This window comes from Eptesicus fuscus, chromosome 14 (assembly GCF_027574615.1).
Source record: "Eptesicus fuscus isolate TK198812 chromosome 14, DD_ASM_mEF_20220401, whole genome shotgun sequence".
NCBI lineage: Eukaryota > Metazoa > Chordata > Mammalia > Chiroptera > Vespertilionidae > Eptesicus > Eptesicus fuscus.
This window is the reverse complement of record NC_072486.1, coordinates 83,354,173-83,366,703: the sequence shown is the minus strand read 5'-3', so window position 1 is coordinate 83,366,703 and position 12,531 is coordinate 83,354,173. Positions and strand designations below refer to the sequence as shown.

The following is a 12,531-nucleotide window of genomic DNA, read 5'->3' as shown; positions in this document are numbered from 1 at the left end:
AGGGTAGTTTTGTGTACTAGGTGTCCTATTGGTTCAACGGGTCAGCCTCCCAGTTACTTGAGGTGGACACTCTTGCTGTACCCTTGTGTACTGTGTGTCCCCCAGCAGGAGCTACAGCAAGGGCTAGTTTTCTCCTCCTTTGCTTGGGCAGTTTTGGAGCAGTCTGACTGGAGCTGCAGTTAATTTGGTTAAGCTGCTCCAGAACAGGCCATTTATATGCAAAAGCCGCTGTGTGGAGCCTGGGCGGGTTTGTAGAATGTGCGGGGCGGGGCCTCAGGGCTGGGTGGGGTCTCAGGGCGTCACTAGGCTGGGGCGTGGCCAACGGCGATGGCTGCCATCAGCCCTCTCTGCCTTTCCACGTTTCCAAGTCCCTGCGCCCCGCGCTCCAGCGCAGTAAACAATGATTGCTGGGCGCACCTCTGCAAAAAAGTCACTCTCACTTTCCGACCCGATGGCCGAGAGTCCAGCTTCTCCCCGTAGGTGTCTGGGTCCCCCGCGTGTCCCCAGAAACTGGATTTCAGAGTGATCGGGAGCTTGTCTCCCTGCGGGTTGAAGAAAAGCCGCGCACCCAGCCGCCCGCCGCCGGCCCGATTCGCGTGCCTCCGTACCTCAGCTTTTCAGCAATTGTGCTTCTTTCTCTTCTTAGTTGTAAATCTTCCACTCAGCCAGCTTTCCTGTGGTTCTGGGTGGTAGACGTTTTTGTCTTTTAGTTGTATTTTTGAAATTGTTGTGTGAGGCAGCAGATTAGTTGTTTAACTATGCCGCCATCTTGGTTCCTCGGCAGTACTGTTCTTGAAGGTATTGGTCTTACTGGTATATTTAAGAGAACAGGTGTTATCTATTAAAATTCAAGATTAATCTGATCAACCTGCTATTGGCTTACTAGGGACAACTTCTTTAAAGTCACCATAATACACAAGTATTAAGAATGTGCACTGTTTTCAACTAAATTATGTGATTGATAACCGATTTTTTCAATTTTCTTCTAGTGAAGGGATTCTTCTATGTTTCATTACTTCTTGGCATTCTAAAAGAGGTAACTGAGAGTTCCTTAAAGCAGAAAGCAGATTCAGACGAAGAAGTTGCAACGCTGTTTGACATGGTCCAGAAAGTCTTTCAGAAAATGTTGGAGTGTATGGCTTGGAGCTTTAAGAAGAAACCGGAAGAAGGCCTGCGGGTACTCACGTCTTCACAGGGTGGGGTGGTGAGACATCAGATGGACATGCTGTGCTGACGGGAAGGGACGCGTGGAGTGCATCTGCTCTCGTGCAGGCTGTTAGCACTTGCTTGTGTCGCTGGGCTGCTGGGTCAAGAGCAGAGTGGCGGAGGAGATAGTGCTTGCTGCCACCTTAGGTGTACTTGCCAGCCATCACAGATTAGCATGGCACACTCTGGTGTGTGAGCAGGTTTGACTGTCAGCTTTGGTACAGGTGTGTTCCTGCATTGAGGGCACAGGCCAGCAGTGAGAGCTCACCTGCCATTACCTGTAGATGATAAGACTTCCCCTGATAAAATGCTAAATTCCACCTTAGCTCCCCTCTTGCAGCTCCCACTCCGATTGTGAGTGAGGCCCGAGCACCTTTGTTTTTCTTTTTTTAAAAATATTTTATTGATTTTTTTACAGAGAGGAAGGGAGAGGGATAGAGAGTTGGAAACATCGATGAGAGAGAAACATCGATCAGCTGCCTCCTGTACACCCCCCACTGGGGATGTGCCCGCAACCAAGGTACATGCCCTTGACCGGAACCGAACCTGGGACCCTTGAGTCCGCAGGCCGACGCTCTATCCACTGAGCCAAACCGGTCAGGGCGCACCTTTGTTTTTCTAAGTAGTGGCTAAAGTATGAATGAGCTACTTTTTTTTTTAATCCTCATCAGAACGTATTTTTCCATTGATTTCTAGATAGAGATGGAAAGGAGGGAAGAGAGGGAGAGAGAGAAACATCTACATGAGAGAGACATGTGGATTGGTTGTCTCCTGCACGCACCCCTACTGAGGACTGGGAATCAAACCTGAGACCCTTTGATCTGAGGGCTGACACTACCCACTGAGCACCATTGGCCAAGGCTGAGCTACTTTTAATGAAAAATGTTTACATGGGAGGATGTTTACGAAATGTTGAAAACTGTTTCATTCTGTTCCTAGCTGATAGAGGTAATTGAAGGTTGGTGGTGATATTTCCTTTAGCCTGGTTTTTGTTTGAGTTACATGGGAAGGTTTCTGTTTTTGATGAGTTGGTTCTAGAGATGGTGGTCTGTTTGTGTGGTGTGATGTGTGGCAAGACTTTTCACGTTCTCACCAGCCTGTTACCATGGGCTGAGCAGCTTCATTGAGCACATCGCTGATGTTGCTTTCAATGTCTGATTCTTCACCTTTTCTTTCTTTTTTCTCTATTGATATTATTGGTACTTTGGTTCTTGGAGGTTTTTCCTTTGCTTTGGGGCAAACGGTGGCAGGCAGGTAATTGCAAGTGGGCTTCTGCCCCGTCTGTCGTCTTCTGGTCATGGGCTTAGCGATGTGAGTCAGCAGCCGGAAGGAGAGGCAGGTGGACAAAGGGCAGGCGGGGTGGGCACGCTGCACCTGAGGTGGGGGAAGCGGGGGGGGGGGGGCAGGCCGGCTCCCTGGAAGGGCCTGTTCTCTAACCACCGAACTGACCATGTGCTTTCTCCGTAGCTCCTGCACTCTGTTCAGACGCCTCTGCATGAGTTTATAACCACAGTGCAGTCCTGGCACGTGGGCACGCCCGTTCACCGCGGCGTGCTTTCCACGCTGATGGCAGCCTCTGTCGTCGAGATAAGTCACCAGCTGCGAAAGGTGAAGCTTGTGGTTCTGAGACTTCCGTGTTTCTTGTTGACCATACCAGGTGCTCTTCTCTGCGAGCGGCACGTTTTATGTTTTAATGAGTATTTTTAAGAGCTCACACTTCAGTGGGGGTTTGCTTCCCCAGCTGTGGGACCTCGTAGGTAGTTTGTATTTTAGAGTCATTTGACTGGGAAAATGTTGTCTTTCTTGATTATAGCCAAATTATTCCTTCAGGAAGGGGGGGAGAGAGAGAGAGAGTGAGTGAGTGAGGAGGGAAAGAGAGAGGGAAAACATTGATGTGAAAGAGACACATTGACTGGTTGCCTCCCGCATGCACTCTGACTAGGGGGCGGGGGGCAAACCTGCAACCCAGTACATGCCCTTGACCGGGAATTGAACCCGAGACCCTTCAGTGTCCAGGCCAATGCTCTAACCACTGAACCCACTGGCCAGGGTGAGCTGATACATTTCTTTTTCTTTTCTTTTTTTAAGTCCACTTGGGAAAGACATTGTAAAGTCCTTTTTTTTTTTTAGATACATATATTTTATTGATTTTTTACAGAGAGGAAGAGAGAGGGAGAGGGAGTTAGAAACATAGATGAGAGAGAAACATTCATCAGCTGCCTCCTGCACCCTCCCCACTGGGGATGTGCCCGCAACCAAGGTACATGCCCTTGACCGGAATTGAACCTGGGACCCTTGAGTCCGCAGGCCGACGCTCTATCCACTGAGCCAAACCGGTTCCGGCTCTTCTCTTAAGATTCCTTTCTGCTGATGAGGCCAAAGTCATGGTTGGTGGTGAGTGGGTGCGGGGCTCCTGGACATGGTTGGAGAAGTGCACATGTGCGCCTGACTTTTTGTTCCTAAGCACAGGAAATGCAAGCTCTGGCAGCAGCCTGGACACATGATGATTCATTCCTACTCCAGGGCTGGCTGCCTTCTTACCGCAGGCTGTTTATGTATTAGCCTGTGTGTTGAGATACTGACATAATCAGGGTGATAACTTAACTCAGAACAAAAAGTGCTGTTTTTCCGCGTGGAATTGGTGGTGGTGAGGAAGGGCATGAACAGGGACTTGAGAAGAAAGGTTTTCTCAGCCACAGAAGTGGGGTCTGATAGGCAACACCATTGTAGCATATGAATGTAGACATATGGCATGTAATATCTTGTGTTATAAGACCATGAACTTTTAAAAAGTTAACTAATTAAAACATTAATAGAACTTAAGGCCCTCCTTGAAACTTGAAGGAAAGTCATACACAGAATAAGAACTACAACTTATTTACTTCAGTGCTGAGTAGCTAACAGTGATAAAGAAATCAGAGAATGGCCAGGTTTGGCCCACCCTCTGCTTTTGCAAATAAACTTATTTTAAAGAACAACCAATATAGGTCATTCTTGACCTATTTCCTGTGGCTGCTTTGTGCTACAAGAACAGAGGTGAGTAGGTGTGAAGATGGTTTTGCCCATAAAGCTGAAAATATTTACTACTTATCTACTACTTTAGAGAAGGCTTTTACGGACCTCTGCCATGTGCCCCCACTGGTTTTGTCCATCTGCCTGTCCTCAGTGCAGGTCAGCGCTGTGGACTTCCCTCGTGTGTCCGGGAGCTTTGTCACCCTGCGCATGCGCCCTAAGGCTCACCTTGAGGGATTTGTCTCTGTCTCTGCCGCAGCATCACACGGTCTGTGCCCTGCTGTTTCTCATTCCGCACCATAGATACCACATGGGGGTCTTTTCCCCATCCAGTCTTATAGTCTCTGCCTTCAAGTTGGGTTGCTTAATTCATTGACTTTAATGGAGTTATATATATGCTTGGGGGTAAGTTGACCATTTTGAAGTTTGTTTATTAGTCCCCCTTTTTTCCTCCTTTCCTGCTATTTGTACGGTTCTGTCTCCTCTGTTGAGTTTACATTACCGCTTGTGTGTAATATAGTATTTTACTGTTGCTCTGCATTTTGCTGCCCCAGCACCACAGTGTCCTCTGACCAGGGTGGTTGCGTGACATTATCTTTTTCTTTTTCTAACTAAAGACATCCTGTATATAATAATAGATTAATCAAGGTTCTTGTAGAAATTTCAACAATTAGTAAAGTCATTCTTTTGAGTTTCTGGAAAGCCTTTCTCAAAGCCGTGTAAAATAAGTTATGTCTCAGTCTCAACTGATAAATTGCTGACTCAAAACTTTTATTTTTTTTAGGTTTCTGATGTAGAAGAGCTTTCTCCCCCAGAGTATCTTTCAGACCTGCCCCCATTTTCAAGGTGTTTAATAGGAATAATCATAAAATCTCCAAATGTGGTCAGGTAATCATTTTCACTGTCCGATACTCTTCCTGTGGCTGTGGCTCAGCCAGCTATGCTGTTCCTTCCACTCTCGGAATTTCTCAGATCTGCTCTCTTTCTTTGACCAAAACATAGGTTTTTCTCCCATTTTATCAGTGATTAAAAATATTTACATTAGATTATACATTATATTTACACTAAAGACCCAGTGCACGAATTCATGCATGGGTGGGGTTCCTCTGCCTGGCCGATGATCCTGGCTGATCGGGGCCAGCCGGTCAGGGGGATGGACTGTGGGAGGTTGGCTGTGGTAGTGCACTGACCACCAGGCGGTAGCTCCTGCATTGAGCATCATAGCGACTGGTCGACTGGTCATTCGGTCGACCAGTGGTAACGGTTGCTTAGGCTTTTATATATATAGATTACACTGAAACATTTACATTATACTGTACACTTGTATATTATACTAATACATTGTAAATATTACATAAAATATTTACATTATACTTACAGAGCCTTTCTGGGGCTGTATAAGTATATATAAAGTAGAATTTCTCTAACTTTCTGTATAATATATTCATCCAAACAGTCTCTGGTTATGCTTCTCATAAATAAAATTCACTTAGAGGGAGACATTTAAAATGTTAATGTGATTTATAAAACGCTTGTTACTATGTGTGCTCCTAGAACAAGACGGGGTGAGGCATCAGCGTGGCTTCTGCTTGTAGGCACACACCTGCATATTTCTCCAGCCTTCCTTCACCTGATACCCTAGGCCGGGTACATACAAGACTGAAGGGTTAAAGAAAGAATGGCTTTGCAGGTGCCTGATACCTGTGGAACTTTAATAGCAGATCAGTTCAATGAGAAGTTTAAAAAGCATCGTTTTCAGCAGCTGTGAATTACCTTTCAGAAACATACTAAGTTTTGTGGTGTGTATTGGGACCTACAGAGTAACTTCCTTCACTTCACCAGAAGACCAATTCTGATGGCCTGTCTCACCTGTGGGATTGGCATACCAGAGTGAGAAGTGTGGGAACTAGAATTCACGGTGGTTAATGAATCTTACCTGTGTTTGTATTCTACCAGGTATTAGGGTGCATGCTGTTGAGTAATTTCAGATGTTTGTTTTTTTCAGGTCATTTTTAGATGAGTTAAAGGTGTGTGTTACTTCTGACGATATTGAAGGAATTGTGTGTCTCACGGCTGTTATGCATATTATTTTGGTTATCAATAAAGGTTGGTTAAATTTCTATTACATTGTTTGGGCTGTAGCTGGCCCTATCTTAGAACTGTTCTGGAACTTCTGTAAACTCAGCTCCCGTGTTCCATGATCTCCTGCTCTGACACTTATCTGCCCAGCTCCCTCTACTTTGCTGAGCCTGCACTGGGGGTAACCTGCTGGCCTGAGCTTCTGAATGTACTTCCTATTCCCATCACCTTTCCCCCCTGGACCTAGTACGTATCCCTCCTATGCCTCAGAATTGAATTTCTATAGATTGGTCATTTATTACGTACTAGATGCCCAGTGCACGAATTAGTGCACCAGTGGGGTCCCTCGGCCTGGCCTGTGGGATTGGGCTGAAACCGGCTCTCTGACATCCCCTGAGGGGTCCCGGATTGTGAGAGGGTGCAGGCCAGGCCGAGGGACCCCACCAATGCACTATCAGGACTGGGAGGGACACGGGAGGTTGGCCAGTTGGGGAGGGACCACGGGAGGGTTCCAGGGCGTGTCCGGCCCATCTTGCTCAGTCCCAATCGGCCGGACCCCAGCAGCAAGCTAACCTACTGGTTGGAGTGTCTGCCCCCTGGTGGTCAGTGCATGTCATAGCGGTTAAGCGGCCTTAGCATATCATTGGCATAGTACGCTTTGATTGGTTGAAAGGCTGACCAGTCGACCAGACACTTAGCATATTAGGCTTTTATTATATAGGATGTTTAAAAATCTGAATATATTTTGCTAATGATGGTATGTTTTGGTGTTAATATTGAATGTATCTGCTAAATGCTTAAGCCTTAGCTTTACCTGTTGTGACTGTTCCAGCCAATTGCAATAGCACTGGGAAAATGCCTGGAGCTGCTATAAAATGCTTCCCTCGGTGTACAATACAGTAACACCCTGCCGTGCATAACCGTTAACTTTCTGTGTTTTTGTTCAGTTTTAATAATGTCACAATTACTTTCTCAGATAACATGTTGTATCTAGAGAGTGCTCCTGGAAACGATCGCCCCATAAGCCTGAGTCTGCAGTCTTATGATAATACTTTGTAACTGGTTTGCCCAAGGCCAGGCCTTAGAAAAGCCTCCCCCAAGGGAGTGTTCCTAGTTGAGAGCTGCAGGTTGAGGGGACCGTCCCTGTGTGGAGGGTGTGAGAATGGAGCGCCTAGTCTTCACAGGTACTTCAGTATTTGCCAAGCAGGTGGTGACTGCAGCGTGGTAGTTGTCATTCCCACGGAGGCACAGGTGGCACGCACTCTGGTGGAAAGACTCCTGGGTCACCTTCACCGGAGCTCTCTCCGCCTCAGAGCTGCAAGGAGCTTCGTCGACGTTGGGCCCTCACTTCCTGTGAGGGGGCAGTTACTGTCCACGGTCAATAAGGGGATGGGGGGGCTCAGTTGTGTTGAAATTGTGCCTGCATTGATGGCAGACATGTTTGTCTTGTGTGGTCACGTTAAAGTCTTTTTTCTGTCTTTAACATACTTCCAGGTAAGCATAAAAGCTCCAAAGTGAAGGATGTTGCAGCTGCCGTTCACAGGAAACTGCAGACATTCATGGAGATCACTTTGGAAGAGGACAGCAGGGAAAGGTAAAGCGCGGTCACGCGGCGGGCGATTATCTGGAAAGGGCTAGTGTTTCCTCAGGTGTCTTACGTCACGTGTTCACTCTGCCCACAGCCAGGTAGTTAGAAAACTGGGGATTGTGAAGATAGAAACATTTTGTTGGCAAACACTTGGAACATAGGTTTAATTTATTTCTATGTCTGTCCTCAAAAATAAAAAAACCTTTGTAAAATATCGCTCTAGGAAAGTAAGTCAGTGCCTCCGAATTATTCTGTAGGTTATTGTTGATGGTTTGCTATGCCTTTGAAGCCATGGGCACTTCCCTAGCGTTCCCTCTGGAGACTGAAGGAATCCATAGCTTTCTTCCCGGGCGGCCCCTGCTGCCACAGGGCCTGCTGCCAGGCTGTGCGTGGCCCCGCCCGTGTTGACACTGTTGGGGCCATGCTGGGCAGTGCCCTGCAGATGCTCCTAGGAATTGTGTGGGCTCTCAGAGCAGCCACAGAAATCATCTTTTTCCTGCTGTTTTGTGGACTTGAGTTTACAGAGCTCGGAACTAGGAAATCAGTTTTGAACCTGCCCGGGAAAGGAGCCATGTTCTCCTTGGGAGAAAAGCTTTCAGAATCCTGAAGTGCTCACGAATGAGCGAAGACAGTTTTGTTTCTCCCTCCCAGGCGGCCTACCTCTCTTGCCTTCCTGCCTTACCACATTAGCCCAGACTCTGGGTCGCACGCTGGAAAGGATGGCAAGAGGGCACCTCCTTGCCTCATTCCTCTCTGCGTCTGAAAGCTTGTACTTTCTCAGCATTAGGTGTGATGAGAAGCTGAGGGTTTTTGTACACGAGCTTTATGAGGTTGATGAGCTCTGCTCAGTTCCAAGTTCATGAGTTTTTAATGTGAATGATGGGTGCTGGATTTTTCAGTAGTTTTTTCTGCATGTATTGGTATGACCATGTGATTTTTCTTCTTAGCCTGTTGATGTGATGATGGATGACAATTGATTTTTTATGTGTTGAAACATGCTTCTGTCATCACCAATAGTGTGGATAATTAAAAACTAACATAAATAAGACTAATCTTTAATAAAAACATACATTGTTTCTTACTGCTTTCTCAGAAAATGGATTGCCTGCCTCCCTGTGCCTGTGGCTGTGGGGTGTTCTCCCTCACGAGGGCACAGCTCATGGGCAGTGGGACCCCCTGTGCCTGTGCTATGGCTGTGGGGTGTTCTCCCTCACGTGAGCACAGCCCTTGGTAGAGAGGTTGCAGGAAGGCGGGTTGTGCAGACTCGGCTTCTGGCCTGTGCTTAACGACGTTTGGACTCAGGTCAGGTGTCTTGTCACACAGGAGAAGCCTGGCCCAGGGTTTCATTTGTCTGAGGTTTGCCCCTGTCCCTTCCAGCTCTAAAGTCCCACATTTCATTAATTTTGTCTTTTAATATCCTTATTTCTTTTGTGTGCATAGCATAGTGAGCCTTTCCCCAGGCATTAGAAGAGTGAATACATAAAACAGAGCTGGATGTTCTCAGCCTGAGGCTCCTTAGGGTAGTCAGCAGACAGACAGCCTGGGTTCAAACCCAAACGCTGCCCTTGTCAGCAGTTTGTCTTGGGAAAGCCGGCCCTGGTCCCTTGCTTATGACAGGAGCCGTGCGGTGCCAGCCGTCTGTGTGCTGGCTCAGTCTCGGTCCCGGGGTGACGGCAGTCGTGTCTGTGCTAGTCTACACGTAGGTCAGCTTGAGCAGCTGATGCCTAGAGTTCATCAGCTCCTGTCAAGGTGGCTGAATGCTTTTCTCTCCAGTCTTTCAAGGCTGTGCTTACTCAAGGAGACAGTATTGTGAGTAAGTGGGGTGCTGGTGACTTGGTGTGTCCTGTGTCCCTCTCTCAGCTCCTGGCTGTGATAGAGGGTGCTTTTCTCTCCCAGGCCACCAGGGAACTTGGGTCTGGCTAATACTGGCCCTCTTGACTGTCCTGGTCTCTAGACCAGTGGTTCTCAACCTTCCTAACGCCGCGACCCTTTGATACAGTTCCTCATGCTGTGGTGACCCCCAACCATAAAATTATTTTCGTTGCTACTTCATAACTGTAATTTTGCTACTGTTATGAATTGTAATGTAAATATCTGTGTTTTCCAATGGTCTTAGGATCTACAGCAGTCGCGACCCACAGGTTGAGAACCGCTAGCAGGGTCGCCTAAGACCATCGGAAAACACAGATATTTACATTACAATTCATAACAGTAGCAAAATGACAGTTATGAAGTAGCAACGAAAATAATTTTATGGTTGGGGGTCACCACAACAGGAGGAACTGTATTAGAGGGTCACGGCATTAGGAAGGCTGAGAACCAGTGCTCCAGACCCTAGAGAGCTGACCTGGGTGGGGGTTGGGGGGCGCTATATTTTCTGTCACTGGGGCTGGAGGCCCTGGAGAGCTGTGGGGCATCGGGAGTGTTCTGATGTTTCTTTCGGGGGCCAAGAGCCTGCTCACTGCTGTGGCGGCAGCTTCCATGGCCTGCGCCTCTCACATCCACCGTCTGCTTCCACCTGAGTGTCCCCGGGGCACAGACCAGAACCACCACACGTGGAGTGGCCCAGCAGTTAGAGGAGCAGGCAGAGCCCTGGGAGAAAGGAGCCCCCAGAGCACAGCAGTGTCGGCGCCAGGAGAGAGTCACTGCCGGTGGCAGACTCCAGATGGTCAGAGGGAGCGCGTCGGAGAGATGTGTCAGGACAGATACTGATGAAGAGAAGTTACTGGGACAAAGGCAGACCAAGAAAATAGACCCAAGACAGGCCGTGGTTTAATAAATGATAGGAGAACATGTAGCTTTGAAGATTTTGTTGTTTCACTAAATCTGGATGGGATTGATGACGAAAAATCACATCGAAGTGCTAGTGAAATGCCTGAATTCCAGGACAAAGAGAGAATTTAAAAACCTTTCTCGATTTGTGCTGGCCCCTCTGCGGCCTCATCCCTGCGGACACTGAGCACTCGGAACGTGAGTCCGCTGAGCTGAGCAGGGCATGGCAGAGAGCGCACCGAGCCCCGGAGACAGCGTGAACATGGTTGTGCCGTCTGTCAGCAGTGTGGGTTTTTGTCTTGTGTTAACCCCAACCTGAGGATATTTCTTCCATTGACGTTTACAGAGAGCAAAGCGGGGAGGAGCGAGGGAGGGAAGGACGGAGAGAGAGAAACTTTGATGTGAGATAGACATCAATTGGTTGCCTCCTGCACATGCCCCAACCAGGGCCGGGGATCGAGCCTGCAGTCCAGGTACAAGCCCTTGACTGGGCATCAAACCTGGACCCTTCGGTGCTCTGGCAAACACTAACCACTGACGCCCACTGGCCAGGGCTGTCAGGTGTTTTTATATTGATAATGGATTGCTGTATTTGGGGTGTATTGGGCTAAATAAAACATTAAGATGCACTTCACCTGACTCCTTTGACCTCTTACTGTAGCTCCTAGGAAGTGCAGGTCGACATGTGCTTGGACTGATACTAGAAGGGCTGCTTGTGGGCCATGTGGTGGGTCATCTCCACGGGGAGCAGGATGCGGGGCTCTAGCTGAGGAGATGTCATGGGGGATAAACATCGATATCTGTGTCTAGGCAGGAGCCGAGAGCTTAGCTGGCTTGTGCCCCCTCTGAGGGGAGTGCCGGACCCTCGTGGCATTTGGGCAACGAGAAGGACGGGAATGTCTTTAAGGCGCGGAGAGGGAGTGCACCTGGCATGTGTGAGCTGCTGGTCGGTCAGCTCTAGGCCTGGAGTTGAGCCTGCAGGCTTAGGAGAGGCACGTGGAAGGGAAACTCGTGGCCCGCCCACATCGGCTGGGAGGGGCAGGCAGGGAGGGAGGAGGCAAGACGAGGTCTGTCTGCAGGTCTCAGGTGACTGTGCCAGTGGCTGCCAGGTGATAGCGCATCCCCGTCCCTGTTCCTGTGTAGAAGGGAAAGCTCAGGATGCGGGTGCTAGAGGGGACGTGCATGCGTCATGGTGGAGTGCACTGAGGACCGAGTCGTGGGCAGAGCCTCCCTCACCCAAGCACCATCAGGGAGGAAGCCCATCCCTCGGAATAGACTGAATAGTTTTATTTGTGGGGGGATCCTTGGGGACCCCTGAGCTGCTGGCTGTGGGGAGTGATGGCCGCTGTGTTCACTGACGCTTGTCCATGTGTCGCATACCCGCTAAGACAGTGTCGTTCTTCCTTCTCTGACGGACATGGACCGGTCATGGGCAGTGACTGCTTGTTTCAACTTTCTTTTTAAGTGTATTTGGTTAACAACCATTTTTAGATTTACTTTGGACAATTTGGTCACTTATATTTATAGCTAATTCTTTCTTTCCTTGTGTTTCAGATTTCTCTACGAATCATCATCAAGAACTTTGGGAGCATTTTTGAATTCATAACTGAGCCATCATCTTTGGTTATATAAAAATAGAGAAAAGGGACTTATAGGAAATGAAATGAATGTGTATTTCCCTCGTTTTTTTTTTTTGTTTGTTTTTATTTTATGTTTATTGCTTTCAGAGAGGAAGGGAGCGGGAGAGAGAGAGAAACATCAATGGTGAGAGAATCATTGACCGGCTGCCTCCTGCACGCCCCCTGACTGGGGATTGAGCCTGCAACCCAGGCATGTGCCCTTGACTGGAATCGAACCCGGGACCCTTCAGTCCA

At 48.2% G+C, this 12,531-nt stretch overlaps 1 protein-coding gene across 3 annotated transcripts in view; it reads left to right on the top strand.

The window, feature by feature from the left end:
• NCAPG2 (non-SMC condensin II complex subunit G2) overlaps window positions 1-12,310 on the top strand; it is a 66,521-nt gene extending 54,211 nt beyond the window's left edge. For all 3 annotated transcript variants that reach the window (XM_054726151.1, XM_054726152.1, XM_054726153.1), the window contains exons 23-28: window positions 990-1,177; window positions 2,674-2,814; window positions 5,003-5,106; window positions 6,224-6,324; window positions 7,792-7,891; window positions 12,212-12,310. In XM_054726151.1, the coding sequence (XP_054582126.1) occupies window positions 990-1,177; window positions 2,674-2,814; window positions 5,003-5,106; window positions 6,224-6,324; window positions 7,792-7,891; window positions 12,212-12,263 (686 nt within the window). In that variant the 3' untranslated portion in view covers window positions 12,264-12,310. The remainder of the gene's footprint in view (window positions 1-989; window positions 1,178-2,673; window positions 2,815-5,002; window positions 5,107-6,223; window positions 6,325-7,791; window positions 7,892-12,211) is intronic.
• The last annotated feature ends 221 nt before the right edge of the window (window positions 12,311-12,531 follow it).